Source organism: Scylla paramamosain, chromosome 11 (assembly GCF_035594125.1).
Source record: "Scylla paramamosain isolate STU-SP2022 chromosome 11, ASM3559412v1, whole genome shotgun sequence".
NCBI lineage: Eukaryota > Metazoa > Arthropoda > Malacostraca > Decapoda > Portunidae > Scylla > Scylla paramamosain.
The window spans coordinates 15,622,665-15,638,413 of record NC_087161.1 but is presented as its reverse complement, the minus strand read 5'-3'; the positions used below and the strand labels follow the sequence as shown (position 1 = coordinate 15,638,413).

Here is a 15,749-nt window from a genome sequence, read left to right as displayed (position 1 = left end):
GATTGAGACAAAATGGTATATTATGTTCCTTATTACGTGGCACGGATTGCTACAATCTCCGGTTACTCCTAGTTACGAGTAGATGCCTGCCTTCCAGTGTGGTCACCGCCAGGACACACCAGGTTTCCTTTAACATTTTCTCTCTCTCTCTCTCTCTCTCTCTCTCTCTCTCTCTCTCTCTCTCTCTCTCTCTCTCTCTCTCTCTCTCTCTGTAAAACAATATAAAAATCGATAACAGCAACAACAGCAACAACAGCAACAACAACAAGCCCAGCTCCACACCATCTGGTTCACCACCACCACAGCTCCAACACAACAACAGCAACACAACCACAGCTGTTAACACCTGTAACAACGCAGCACCACCACCACCACCACCACCACAACATAAAGTACAAAACAAGCTCGTGCAGGAAATTAAATCTGAATTGTGATCAGGTTTATATAGTTTTTCCTTTGTACTTTATTTCCTCTTTCGTATTTCCTCTTTCGTAACAAATCGCTACTGTGTTTTTTTTGTTTTTGTTTTGTTTTTATCTCTTCTTTTTCCTACTACTTCCTCTTCTTCCATTTTCCACTTACTTCTTCCTCCTTCCCATTTTTTTTCACGTGGATTCTCCCCCCTTTTTTTTTTTTTCCTTTATCATTCACTATCATTCATTTCCTTCTTCCTTTTCATAATGAACACGTTTTCGCTTCCATTCAATGGCTCTTTCCCTTTTACACATCCATTGTTATTTATTTATTTTCCTTTTCTCATCGATTCTCTCCTTCCCTCTTCTTCTTTCATACTCTTTCTTTCTTCACTGCAATTCCTTCCTTCCTTTTCCTTACATTCATTCATTCTTGTTTTCCTCTCCCCATTCGTGCCTTCCTTCCCTCCTCCACACTCCTTCCCTTTCCTTCCTTTCTCCTGCACCTTTGTCTCTCTCTTGCACCCTTTCCTTCTTTTCTCTTGCCCAATCTCACACTACATATTCCCTCTTTTTCACCTTATTCCTTCCTTCCTTTCTTCTTTCCTCTACATTCTTTTACTCCTTTCCTTGCTTTACACTCCTTCCTCCTATTACCCTCTACCACTCTCACTCTTTCCTTCTTTCCCCTCTTCTTCCCCCTCGTTCTTTCCTCTTGTGCGCTCATATCTTGCATTCTGTTCTCTCTTCACCCACTACACCTCTTCCACCTCCTCCTCCACTTCCCTCCTTCAGCTCTGCATTATTTCGCTTCTCACCTTCATTCTTCCCTTCAGTAATTGCTCCACACAGACACCATGTGGGTTAAGCGTGGAGGAGGAGGAGGAGGAGGAGGAGGTTGTGGTGGTGGAGTCCTTTGTAAGGCTTCTAGACACCTGTTTAGGCTATTGATGTATGTGCGTGGCTGGTGAGACAAGAGGGAGCAAATCAGATAATGGGGGATAGACAGTGGGGTTGAAAGAAGAAGTAGAGGTTGGGTGAAGAATAGTGACAGAAGTATGAGAATAAAATATGACAAATGCCGTCTTGTCTGCGTCACAGGTGTTTAAGTTCATTCAGTTTTCTAAAATAATAGTACAACAGTTGTATTATTCGTATATTGGTTCAGGTAAGGCTTTTCGAAATGTGTTTACTGGTTTCCTGAAGAGGCGATGTTCATTTTCTTCTGCCTGGGTTGTGTTTATGTACGTGGCGTCCTTGAGTATGTGCGTCAGTTTGTGATGTACTTGTTTTCCTCTCATATAAAATATTGTATTAATTGGTTCCATTTTTGCTTGTGTGTGCAGTTCCTCCGTGTTCTCGGTGTGTGGGGATTTTTCGTTGTAGGCGAAGCGGAGTGGAAAAGTGTGTGTGTGTGTGTGTGTGTGTGAGAGAGAGAGAGAGAGAGAGAGAGAGAGAGAGAGAGAGAGAGAGAGAGAGACTACCACTGCTACTAATAAGAGTAATCGAGTTCTTGAAGTATTTAAGTCCATCCATCCTCCCAAACACCAGCCGTGCGCAGTTCCGTGGCCAGGGCAAGACATATGCATCCTTCCCCTTGACGGCAGTTTCACTGTCCAGGAGAGCAGAGCCTACTGCGCCACGGCGTCTTTTCGTCCCAACTCGTATACTTGTCTCTGGCTTAGTCTGTAAATATACAGAGGAGCGGCGTCATATATGTCCAAGAAACTGTGTTCACAAGAACATATTACAACTTTCCATACTAACATAACTTTTCATAAAGGAATAAGAGTTAGGCTGTAAATAAATTACACGTGGGACGCTGATAGAGATGAGCACGAACAATCGAACAGTGAGTGACGCAATGAAGCAGCTCGAGCCGTACACGTGTCACTACCAAACTGTAACCAGTTAACAGGACTCACAGACCAAAAGATAATGTGACACGTATCATTGCTGTTTACAGTGAGATAGAGGGTGAAAGGGAGGGATGAAACCGCGAAAGAAGAGCAAAGGGTGGGAATCACAAAGGAAGATGCAAGGGACAGAAACAGCTGGAGGAGACTCGTACATGGCGCCAACCCATCACTCTAGGAAACAGCGATAGAAGTAATATTGCCATTGATGCGCGGGACTCATCACTCTAAAGGAAGAATAAACAACAGAAGACGCGTGTAGATCCATAAAACTATCTGTGGTGGGCTACATACAAACATCTACGCCACACTTGATCACATCAGCCTCGTCCCCTTGAGTCCCGCGCTGCCAAGATGCCTCGTCTCAGGATTCAGTTTGCGACATCACGGAGGTTGGGGAAGGCCAGGCGAGCGAGGGATGGGTAGGTAGGGTAGGCTGGCAGTGAGATGGCTAGGATGGATTAGGTGAAGAATACGTGGATAGGGAATAAGGAAGGATGACTAGGTGAGAGGACGACAGGTTGGGTGCGGGGTAGCTAAGTGGCGATGAGAAACAGTGAAAAAGGTCAGTACGAGAATGTGGAAGAATTATTGTACGGCTTGTGTGTGTGTGTGTGTGTGTGTGTGTGTGTGTGTTAAAATGATCAAATCTAACGGTTTTTTACACTACTCTATGTTTTACTACGCTTTATATCACCACCAGAGACTTTTGCCTGTTAATATCTCATAATTGTGTGTTGGAGACGCACTAGAGGAGGCGTGAAATGTTTAACCTCCTCTAAGTACTCCACTCCACTACTCCAAGTAATTGAATATAACATGACTGTTTATGCCACTTTGTGTTACTTAATTACACCGCTGTTTTCCTCCTCTTGATACTTTGTTACGTAAGTGTGCGGTAGATTCATCAGTGGAGGCGTAGAAGGGTTAAGCTCCACACCACTCCAAGTATTCAGATTTAACCTGACCTGTTGCACTTCTTTCTATGTTTTAATACGTTTATATGATCTTTAAACTTTACTTTTCGTCTTAATACTTCATGTTAGGTAAGTGTGTGGCGGGACTAACTAGTGGAGGCGTAAAATGTTTAAAATTTCATGTTCCTCCTCCTCCTTGTCCTGCTCTGCTCTCATTTCACCTTTGCACGATAAGAAAAGTTTTTGTGTGTGTCTTTTGTTTTAGATGTCTTTGTTTATTCCTTTGAAAAGAAAACCTGCTATTTTACTGTGCGTGCGTGTGTGGGTGAGTTGATAGTGGGAGGGTGAGTGTGTGTGTTTGTGTGTAAGGCCGTGCAGGATTCGATACGTGGCAATGTACCTTTTATCCCTTTGTTTTCTGTTATGTCTTTAGACAGTATCCTCTAATTCTGCACCAGACCACTGTAGTCAGCTTGAAAAGAAAGCATGAAAGTCACTCAAGCGTATGAATGTCACAATGTTGTCACAAGCCACTATCAACACTAATACTGAACCAAAATGAACCAAATATACATTTTGCCGCCTAAGTGAAGTCCACATTCTGCATTTCTTCATTTTTTTTTTTTTTTTTTTTTGCATCTTATGTTGACTACTCTTGACACGATCTTTTCTCAGTCGTAAGTCCTCTGATCTAATGAAAACTTGTCAACTGTCAGGGTCTGTAAGGAGACTGTCAGCAGATCAGAGGTCTTTAGGCTTAAAGAAACGCTAAGCACAGTTGAGATGAGTGAGGAAGGTTGCTTGCTGACTTCTGGCCACGACTGTTCTCGTACACGCTTCTTGCCATTCCTTCATTGTATTTTAGGTTCAGTTTTCTATTCACCGCTTTTCTTGCACCTCAAGACGCTTCCTTCCCTGCCTGTATTCAGCCAGGGGCCCAGGTGGTGCAGCCAGGCGGCGCGCTGCCCGAGGCGCTGCAGGAGGCGAAGCAGTGGGAGCCTAGTCCGCCGCCCCACAGGAGGCTGGCGATCAGAGGGCGGCAAGTAATCAGCGAAAAAAGCAATTTGTCAAGATTGGAGATTTCTGCCTAAAACACGTCTTGATTTGCGCGCCTTAAATTTAAACTTGCATTTACGCGCGCGCATGTGTGTGTGTGTGTGTGTGTGTGTGTGTGTGTGTGTGTGTGTGTGTGTGTGCTTGCGTGCGTGTGCGTGTAAGGCTTCATTCTAAGTAAGGCAGGGCATCACATCTAAGATTTTCAATTTTCTCGTGTGAGTGGAGTCCAAGTACAAGCACTCCTGTACTGCTAATTCTGTACTGCCACTCCTGCCGCCACAGTGCCAGTACTTCAGAGCAGGCACCACCGCCACCACCGCCACCACCGCCACGTCTTCACACCAACACGATGAAATCTTATGTATTAAATTACAAAATACAAGATCAAATATCAACAAGAAAATAATTTTTAACGTAATGGCTTCTAAGTATTGGAATATAAAATCCTATTAGTCTCTCTCTCTCTCTCTCTCTCTCTCTCTCTCTCTCTCTCTCTCTAGTAACTCATTTGGAATGCGCAAGGAAAGGGACAAGACTAAGCTTGAGAAAGGAAAATGAGAGAGAGAGAGAGACTAGACGTGTGAGGAGGACCAGACCTGCCACACTTGTCACGCGCCCCACAAGCTATACTTTCACGGGGAGACTGACGCAACACAGCACGGAAGCTCTCCCTTCACTGTTGAGGAAAAGAATTTAAACAGGCACACACACACACACACACACACACACACCTACGCAAAAACGAGAAAATTCAGTGTTACTAGTCAGAATTAAAAGGAAAAAATGAAAACAAATAATCATTATTATTATCATTATTATTAAATGCCACGTACGGCCAATGGGGAGACCGTCAAGCTGATACAGAGCCAAGCAAGGCCCCGCAACGAACACACACGGATGTGAAATTAAAGAACGGAAAGTGTTGTTGTTGGTGGTGGTGGTGGTGGTGGTGGAGGTGGTGGTGGTGGTGGACTGTGAGTGCATTACCTGAGTAGCTCGTGCCTCATTACCGCGGTTGACAAGTTTGTACGACCGCTCGCACCAGAACCTCATTTTGGGGATAAATGTTACGGAGAGAGAGAGAGAGAGAGAGAGAGAGAGAGAGAGAGAGAGAGAGAGAGAGAGAGAGAATTATAGTATTATAAATGAGATAAATTACCGCTCGCAGGAGAGAGAGAGAATGCTGATAAACCAACAATTCAGTATAATAGTAAAACACAACAGATAAAAAGACATGGGGGAAATTAAATATAAAATAAAATTATTCATACCAAACCAGCAAGCATGAAAGAAGATAAAGGAGAGACAAGCAAGTGGGTTATAAAGAGAGAGAGAGATGATAGAAGATGATGAACAGAGCTGGCAATTGAAACAAACAAGGTGATGGCTGACGACGAGACAGTTGTTGTACGCATAATTTTATTTTATCATTTCGTTAAAACACACACAAAAAAAAAAATCACTCCCTGGAAAGAGAAATTAGTTAAAAAAGTGAGAAAATTAGAAAATGTGACGTCCTTCCGTTTTCTGTCATGTCTTCCGGAGAAACTAAACTTATTTTTCTTTCATTTACGCCTTATTTTCTACTTGTTTTTCGCCTACACACACACACACACACACACACACACACACACACACACACCACCACCACCACCACCACCACCACCAATTTAACCTTCGCATTTCATTTCGATAAGTAGAAAACAAAAAAGTGGAAAAGAAAAAAAAATCGAAGAAGAGTTTATAAAATCTTTCATGAACCTCCTTATTAACGTGGCCTGTTTTCCCTTTCCTCACGCTCTCTTTCCTCTCAGTGATCTCAATGTTTATTTCACTCACCCTATCTTACAACACACCGGAGATCTTTAAGCTGTTATTTCATCCTGCTTACAGGGAGATGCATTGTGTGTTAGCAATAAAAATAAGTCAAGGATTACCTGCTAGGCATAATAACTCGGTGTACGATACCATAGCCAACAGCCACTTCATCATTAAAGATTTCATTTCTTCTCATTTCAATTACCTACTTTTTTTTTTGTAGAGAGAGAGAGAGAGAGAGAGAGAGAGAGAGAGAGAGAGAGAGAGAGAGAGAGAGAGAGAGTAAAATAACCGCTTGATTACTAAGTCTTCCTCCACATTTTTGAAAGACAGGAAAAAACACCGAGCGAGAGGGAGCAGCGCTGGACAAGATAAGGGGTGACTGAAAAAAATTGAGAAGAAAAGAAAAAGTTGAGGGAGCAAAGTGGTTAAATTTCTGGGCAATGTAATAAATGTATAGCATCGAGACCATCGAATTAATATATGCCTAAATTTATTACATTCATTAAGACAAACTGGAAGACAAATATAGAGTCACAACGAAGAAAGGAACAGTGTCACACACACACACACAAACACACACACACACTTCTTCAGAGGGCTTTTTTTGGGGGGGATTACATACTCTCTCTCTCTCTCTCTCTCTCTCTCTCTCTCTCTCTCTCTCTCTCTCTCTCTCTCTCTCTCTCTCTCTCTCTCTCTCTCTCTCGTTACACACAGTCACTGGGCAAAAAGAAGCTGGTGCAGAAACACTTGCCTTGGCAGGAGACAGGGGTCAGCGCGGGGCTCGCCTGATGGACACACACTGCGCATAACACAATTACAATAATGCTCATTATTCTACTGGCAGACACCGCATCCCCCTCCTCCTCCCCCCCTCCTCCTCCTCCTCAGATTTCTTCGACTCCTGAGACAGCGATTTTTTTTATTCTTTCCACTCGTCTTCCAAGTTTCCACTGAAGCTTGAATGATTGATTGCCTTTTCAAGTTTCAGTGAATCGCTATGCGAATAATTAACTGAACCAAAGCTTTCCATGTCAGAATGATGAATAAATACTATTATGAGATTATTAACATAATGATTTCCTGTAACCTCATTGTAAACCATTACATTGCATCATGGACCAATTTTATCATTACCTGAGAAATTCATAGTCATAATTTAGTATATTAATTACTGTGATTAGCTTCCAATTACACACACACACACACACACACACACACACACACACACACAGGGTATTGTTCTCCTTGATGAAGTAACAGCGTCATTACTGCCGCCCCTTCTACTGTGCCGGTGTGAGGCGACTCGGTAATGCGGGGAGAGAGGGCCACAACTCACTAGCAGGGAAGCTCCTGCCTGATTGACTCTCGACGCCAGGCAGTGGTGGTAGTGATGATGTTGGTGTAGTGTGCACGTATATTAAGGAATGATATATATTGATATGGAGTATCGTAATGGCAGTGGTCAAGTGGTGGTCTGTGTGTGTGTGTGTGTGTGTGTGTGTGTCTACGATGGTGCGGAGTGGAATATGTTGCATAATAATGTTGAGGTGTAGTGGTGTGTTATGCGTTGCTATGCATTGTTGATTTATAACCAGTAACACGGAGACAACAACATGCCTGATAACAACACGCACCATTCCCACGCCACTCCCTCCCCTCCCGTGCCTCCCTGTGAACCGCCGCCCCGCGCGCGAAATTTTTTTCACAAACGATTTGGAGTGTGGGGGCGGGGCTTAAGTGATGCGTGTGTAGAGAAAACGAATTTTATGGTTAACTTAATGATAATATTTTATTAACAATCACACACGCTCTCTCTCTCTCTCTCTCTCTCTCTCTCTCTCTCTCTCTCTCTCACACACACACACACACACACACACTCTCTCTCTCTCTCTCTCTCTCTCTCTCTCTCTCTCTCTCTCTCTCTCTCTCTCTCTCTCTCTCTCTCTCTCACACACACACACACACACACACACACACACACCTCTCTCTCTCTCTCTCTCTCTCTCTCTCTCTCTCTCTCTCTCTCTCTCTCTCTCTCTCTCTCTCTCTCTCTCTCTCTCTCTCTCTCTCTCTCTCTCTCTCTCTCTCTCTCTCTCTCTCTCTCTCTCTGCCACACACAAAAACACACAGTGGAGACAGGCGCACTGCTGTACGAGGAGCCAAGCTGTGGAACGCGCTCCCACCTCGCCTAACCCAGGCACCCTCTCTTAACACTTTTAAGGCTAGAATTGAGAAATTTCTGCTAACAGATAATGTTTAAGCCAGACTGAGGATTTTATCGTCATCTTTTCAAGAAAATTTTACTCGCTAATATATCTCTATTTTATACTTTTATCTTATTTTATTGTATTTTTATTTTATTTTTATTTTTATTTTATATGTATGTTTTTGTGCATGTGTAGTATGTGTGTTTCTTTTATTGTGACTTTTTACCTTTGGGATTTAATGGTAAACAATTTATCAAATCTTTTACATTAATATATAATAGTTGTAAGAGACTTATGTATCTGAATGTATTGTGATTGATGTGTCTATCGTGATTACTAAATATCTATTGTAACCTGAGTAATAACCACTTTGGTGGATAATAAACAAATCTGAATCTGAATCTGAATCTCTCTCTCTCACACACACACACACACACACCTCTCTCTCTCTCTCTCTCTCTCTCTCTCTCTCTCTCTCTCTCTCTCTCTCTCTCTCTCTCTCTCTCTCTCTCTCTCTCTCTCACAAACACACACACACACACACACACACACACACACACAGCTCTCAGTGGGCCCTCACCCCCTCCAGGTGGTCCGATGTGCCAAGCTCCTCGGAGTCACGGTGGACGACCAGCTGACCTGGAAGCAGCATGTCGCCAGCACCATAAGATCAGCTACCTACAGGCTGTACATGCTGCGCAGACTCAGGTCGCTGGGGACGCCGACAGATGAGTTAAGGGGGGTGTATCTTACTTTCATCCTCCCCAAACTCATGTACGCCTCCCCAGCGTGGTCCTCCTCCCTCACACAAACTCAACAGCTACAGTTGGAGAGTGTGCAGAAAAGGGCGTGCAGGGTCATCCTTGGCCCTGCATACACCACCTATGAAGAAGCCCTGAACACCCTGAGGCTGTCCAGACTATCCACCAGGTACCGTGAGGCTCTGGAGAAGTTTGGAAGTGGACTTCTGAATCATCCACTTCTCAGAAACATGCTGCCGCCTGACGCGCCTCGCCCGACCCGTGCCACCAGACACCACAATAAGATAACGCCCCTAAAGGCGCCGCGTACGGACCGGTACAGACTCAGTGCGATTCCCACCATGGTGCGAGCCATCAATCAATAGTCCCTTCTAGATTTGACTTACCTTTAGGATTAATGTCAAGTATTTCCCCATCCCCAATGTACATTTTCAGTTTGTTGACTGCCTAAAGAATAAACCGTTTATTATTATTATTATTATTATTATTATTATTACACACACACATCTCTCTCTCTCTCTCTCTCTCTCTCTCTCTCTCACACACACACACACACACACACACACACCTCTCTCTCTCTCTCTCTCACACACACACACACACACACACACACACACACACACCTCTCTCTCTCTCTCTCTCTCTCTCTCTCTCTCTCTCTCTCTCTCTCTCTCTCTCTCTCTCTCACACACACACACACACACACACACACACACACACACACACACACACACACACACACGCACTGAATAAGTAGTGTTTTTGTTCAGTAGCATCATCACTCAATATTTTATTAACACAGGCAGTACATGATAATTGGTGTTACATGAGTACAGACACCTAATTTTATGGGTAACTGAACATTATTTTATTAACACAGCTAGCTAGAGTACATCATTCGTGATCCACGAATGCACAAAACCAATTTTCCGGGTATCTGAACATTATCTATTTTATGAACACAAACAACATAATATTATCTATATAATTCAGCCATGCATATTCAATACACTATCTATAAGATGAACATCAGTATTATCACCGTTACTTTTACCACCACATCACACCCACCACCACCACCAAAACCACCACTCACTACGCTGCAGCACCACCACGACACCACCACCACCACCACCACTACACCACCACCACTCGCCATACTGCACCACCATACCACCACCTCCCACTACACCGCACCAACACACCACCACCACCACCACCACCACCCACCACAATGTACCACCATCACACACACACACACACACACACACACCGTCTCATCCATGATTACCATTATGCTTACCACTTGGAATATTTATTTTGACCAATTCCTTCACTGTTTGTAACACACTGACTTAGAGAGTGAGGAGCTTTTCTTGGTTTCTTTTTCGGCATCAGCTAACTACTGTCTGCCACCTTACGCTTTTTTAATTCACTGTCACAGGTATCTCTGACTTTACGACCAGTGTGCAAACATCTGCCCCCAAGTACAGTTGAGCGACGACTAACTGCAGCAGGCTGAACCTTGATTGCTGTTCCCTTTTTATTACACATTTTACCTTTCTTGAAGCTGGACAAAGCCAATGATGCCCCTGTGTATTTTCCAAAAGTTTTAAGAGTAGTAGCAATTGCAGAATTTGTTTTTATAGAGTTAAATTGTCTTATAAAAGCTTGAGCTGGTTCAGTTAATTCTCGTGGGTCTTTTGTCAACTTTTCTATGGGGCGTGTGGCACAGCTGTGAAGAGAAGCTTCCGCTGAAGCAAGTGTAATAGCACCAGCATTGGTGGTGTCTTCGTTCTCATAATCAGAGAGACTGCTGCTCCTCACATTGACTTTATTTTGGTGTAACATCTCAGCAGTACCACAACTGGTACTTTGCATCGCCTCAACATCACCACCGTTGGCCATGCACTCGGGATTCACATCTGTTGTCATTCCAGCAATGGGCAGTGGTGTAAACCATCCTGGACGCACATTCTTTTCTCCAGTGGCAATGAAAAGCAGGTGCTCACGCTGGTGTGGATCCCTCAAGGGAATAAAATTCAGTGATGACTCCCCAAAATTTTTCACAACAGCATATTGGTGTTTACATGGGGCACCACCATTCATCCCAACCGTACATGTGCATGTCCAAATTGTTGTATCAACATGGTAGACTATATCTTGTTTTGACTGGCTCCTCACTTCATAGTTATGGCCATCGATCTTGATTATGTCATCTTTGGGGAGTGATGATCCTCCAGGGAGAAATCTCTTGGAAACAGTGACATCCACACGCCCATTGGCAAGGTCTATCAAACGGCGTTCATAATAAGACGGCAGTCGTGTCACCAAGAAGTCCAGTAATTGTGCAATGTTATATGCACGGACACGTTCAAAAATTTGATCCTTGAGAATCCTCATGGCTGCTTCTGCATAACTGTTTGTGTTGTTCCCACGGACAAGCAGGTCATGCCGGTAGCACACAGCCCATGCCTGACGAAGATCATACAACTTCTTACAGTGGGCCAAATAGTTTGGGTACAGGCTTGCTATATCATTAGCCTGTATCTCAGCCTTTTCTGTTCCCTCCTACTTTCTCTATCCTCATTTTCGATCCAAAGCTGGATGCTGCGTTTATGTGCGCAATGACTTAACCTGCTCTCGTGCCCACGCTCTTGAATCTTCCGAGTTTTCCACCATCTGGCTACGACTACAGAGTCATTCTCATACTAAATTTATCTGTGCTGTATACCTCTCTCCTAACTCCTCTGACTATAAGAAATTCTTTGACTACTTAACTTCCAAAGTGGAGCACATTCTGACCCTCTTCCCTTTTGCAGAGATCTCCATTCTTGGAGACTTCAATGTTCACCACCAGCTTTGGCTTTCCTCTCCCTTCACTGACCATCCTGGTGAACTAGCCTACAACTTTGCTATCCTCCATGACCTAGAGCAATTGGTGCAACACCCTACTCGTATTCCTGACCGTCTTGGAGATACGCCCAACATTCTTGACCTTTTCCTGACCTCTAATCCTTCTGCTTATGCTGTCACCCTTTCTTCTCCGTTGGGCTCCTCCGATCACAATCTCATATCTTTATCTTGTCCTATCACTCCAATCCCTCCTCAGGATCCCCCTAAGCGAAGGTGCCTCTGGCGTTTTGCCTCTGCTAGTTGGGGGGACCTGAGGCGGTATTTTGCTGATTTTCCTTGGAATGACTACTGCTTCCGCGTCAGAGACCCGTCTTTGTGTGCTGAGCGCATAACAGAGGTGATAGTGTCTGGCATGGAGGCGTACATTCCTCACTCTTTTTCTCGTCCTAAACCTTCTAAACCTTGGTTTAACACAGCTTGTTCTCGTGCTATACATGATAGAGAGGTGGCCCACAAAAGGTACTTAAGCCTTCCTTCACCAGAATCTCATGCACTTTATATTTCTGCCCGGAACCATGCCAAGTCTGTTCTCCAACTAGCCAAAAACTCCTTCATTAACAGAAAATGTCAAAACCTTTCAAGATCTAACTCCCCTCGTGATTTCTGGCATCTAGCCAAAAATATCTCCAATAACTTTGCTTCTTCTTCTTTCCCTCCTCTACTTCAACCAGATGGCACCACTGCTATCACATCTATTTCTAAAGCTGAACTCTTTGCTCAAACCTTTGCTAAAAACTCTACCTTGGACGATTCTGGGCTTGTTCCTCCCTCTCCTCCACCCTCTGACTACTTCATGCCTCGTATTAAAATTCTTCGTAATGATGTTTTCCATGCCCTCGCTGGCCTAAACCCTCAGAAGGCTTATGGACCTGATGGGGTCCCTCCTATTGTTCTCCGAAACTGTGCCTCCGTGCTTGCACCTTGCCTAGTCAAACTCTTTCAGCTCTGTCTGTCAACATCTACCTTTCCTTCTTGCTGGAAGTTTGCCTACATTCAACCTGTTCCTAAAAAGGGTGACCGCTCTAATCCCTCAAACTACCGTCCTATTGCTTTAATTTCCTGCTTATCTAAAGTTTTTGAATCTATCCTCAACAGGAAGATTCTTAAACATCTATCACTTCACAACCTTCTATCTGATCGCCAGTATGGGTTCCGTCAAGGCCGCTCGACTGGTGATCTTCTGGCTTTCCTTACTGAGTCTTGGTCATCCTCTTTTAGAGACTTTGGTGAAACTTTTGCTGTTGCCTTGGACATATCAAAAGCCTTTGATAGAGTCTGGCACAAAGCTTTGATTTCCAAACTACCCTCCTACGGTTTCTATCCTTCTCTCTGTAACTTCATCTCAAGTTTCCTTTCTGACCGTTCTATTGCTGCTGTGGTAGACGGTCACTGTTCTTCTCCTAAATCTATTAACAGTGGTGTTCCTCAGGGTTCTGTCCTGTCACCCACTCTCTTCTTATTATTCATTAATGATCTTCTAAAACAAACTTCTTGTCCTATCCACTCCTATGCTGATGATACCACCCTGCACTTTTCCATGTCTTTTCATAGACGTCCAACCCTTCAGGAGGTAAACATATCACGCAGGGAAGCCACAGAACGCCTGACTTCTGATCTTTCTAAAATTTCTGATTGGGGCAGAGCAAACTTGGTATTGTTCAATGCCTCAAAAACTCAATTCCTCCATCTATCAACTCGACACAATCTTCCAGACAACTATCCCCTCTTCTTCAATGACACTCAACTATCCCCCTCTTCTACACTGAACATCCTCGGTCTGTCCTTTACTTATAATCTGAACTGGAAACTTCACATCTCATCTCTAGCTAAAACAGCTTCCATGAAGTTAGGTGTTCTGAGACGTCTCCGCCAGTTTTTCTCACCCCCGCAGCTGCTAACTCTGTACAAGGGCCTTATCCGTCCATGTATGGAGTATGCTTCACATGTCTGGGGGGGTTCCACTCATACTGCTGTTCTAGACAGGGTGGAATCAAAAGCTTTTCGTCTCATCAACTCCTCTCCTCTAACTGACTGTCTTCAGCCTCTTTCTCACCGCCGCAATGTTGCATCTCTAGCTGTCTTCTACCGCTATTTTCATGCTAACTGCTCTTCTGATCTTGCTAACTGCATGCCTCCCCTCCTTCCGCGGCCTCGCTGCACAAGACTTTCTTCTTTCTCTCACTCCTATTCTGTCCACCTCTCTAACGCAAGAGTTAACCAGTATTCTCAATCATTCATCCCTTTCTCTGGTAAACTCTGGAACTCCTTGCCTGCTTCTGTATTTCCACCTTCCTATGACTTGAATTCCTTCAAGAGGGAGGTTTCAAGACACTTATCCACCAATTTTTGACCACTGCTTTGACCCTTTTAGGGACTGGCATTTCAGTGGGCATTTTTTTTATTAGATTTTTGTTGCCCTTGGCCAGTATCCTTCCTACATAAAAAAAAAAAAAAAAAAAAAAATAAGCCTCTTCAAGAGCTATAACACTGCCGGCAAATGTCATTTTCTTCACAGCTGAAAGCAACTGAGGACGATGATCCTTTCTGATAATGTTTTTCCCTTCCCACAAGAATCTCCAAACTGCTTGGAGCAAGTGAAAAACACAGAGAATCAACGTAGCCTAAGGAAAGACCTCGTGAAGACTCTGCCTTTCTGCCTCACTGTCATCAGACAAAAACACCAAGGGTCCACTCGAACCTCGACCAAAGAATCCATCTTTCGGTAAGATTTCTAGGTAGAGCCTTAAATCCTGAATTATGCAGTCACGCCACTCAGATGTGACAATGAGGCATCTAAGAGGCAAACCGCCTGCTGCACTGTGGGTCAACATCATGAAGATTCGACAGTCGTATCTGTCCATACCTCCTGATGCATCAATAAACACAAGTTCCCCACTATAGTCATGGTTTTGATGCACACGTTTCATTAGTGGTGTACAAAGAGCAATCACAATCTTGCCATTTATGTCTTTTATTTTACCACACACCTCTCCTTGCTCACTATTGTAGCTTTCTATGGCTGCTTCCAAATCATGCAGCATCTGCTCACCACTTGCAGCACCATAGGTTTTGTCAAATATCTTCCTGTACAGCCTAGAATAGTGAGAATATTTATTAGCAAATAAATTTAAGTAACACTTGTTCACATCACGTTTTCACCCCAAAATTGGAATAACTTTACGTCAAATTAAAACTCTAAAGTTTACTAATTCAACTTGATATAAAACAACTGAACTTAATTTAGATTAACTGAATTTCTTAATCTTACCTGTGACAGAACTGTATATCTGGACAATTGGCACGATCTGCAGCTTCGTAGACATAGTCTTTCTCATGTTGCAGTTGCATGTCTAACTTATGTGTGTTCAGTGCAGATGCAGGAGAATGGCCTTTGGCATACAGGTTTTTGAAGATCTCTATGGTATCCTCACTAACATCTCTATGCTTAAGGGCATCTGCACTGTTGATCATGTGGTTATGAATGTGTTTGATCTTGACCACAGTTGGACAGATCGGCAAGTGAAGGTCTTTATTTTTGGTTCTAGAACGGAGAAGATGTAGATTTCAGTTAAATGTAGAATTTACAGCAATTTACCTGACATAGATATTTTAATCTAAATTAAGTACATTTTCTTATCTTCGATGCCTTGTTTCATGGACCAGAAAAGAAATTTGGAAAGTTTAGTTTAGACCGGCGTAACATCGAAGATCATATGCCAGAGAGAAACAGAAGTGGAAG

General features: G+C 43.5%; 2 protein-coding genes across 2 annotated transcripts in view; both read right to left on the bottom strand.

The window, feature by feature from the left end:
- The window catches only part of LOC135104619 (uncharacterized), a 13,901-nt gene extending 8,546 nt beyond the window's left edge, over positions 1-5,355 (bottom strand). The window contains exon 1 of the mRNA XM_064012149.1: positions 5,290-5,355. Coding sequence (XP_063868219.1) covers positions 5,290-5,355 — 66 coding nt within the window. The remainder of the gene's footprint in view (positions 1-5,289) is intronic.
- Positions 5,356-13,290: 7,935 nt separating this feature from the next.
- On the bottom strand, positions 13,291-15,547 carry LOC135104676 (uncharacterized). Its single transcript, XM_064012207.1, has 2 exons — positions 15,279-15,547; positions 13,291-15,103 (listed from the first exon to the last, which is right to left on the bottom strand). The coding sequence occupies exons 1-2, from the start codon at positions 15,479-15,481 to the stop codon at positions 14,632-14,634; spliced, it is 675 nt and encodes a 224-aa protein (XP_063868277.1). The 5' UTR covers positions 15,482-15,547; the 3' UTR covers positions 13,291-14,631.
- Between the last annotated feature and the right edge of the window lie 202 nt (positions 15,548-15,749).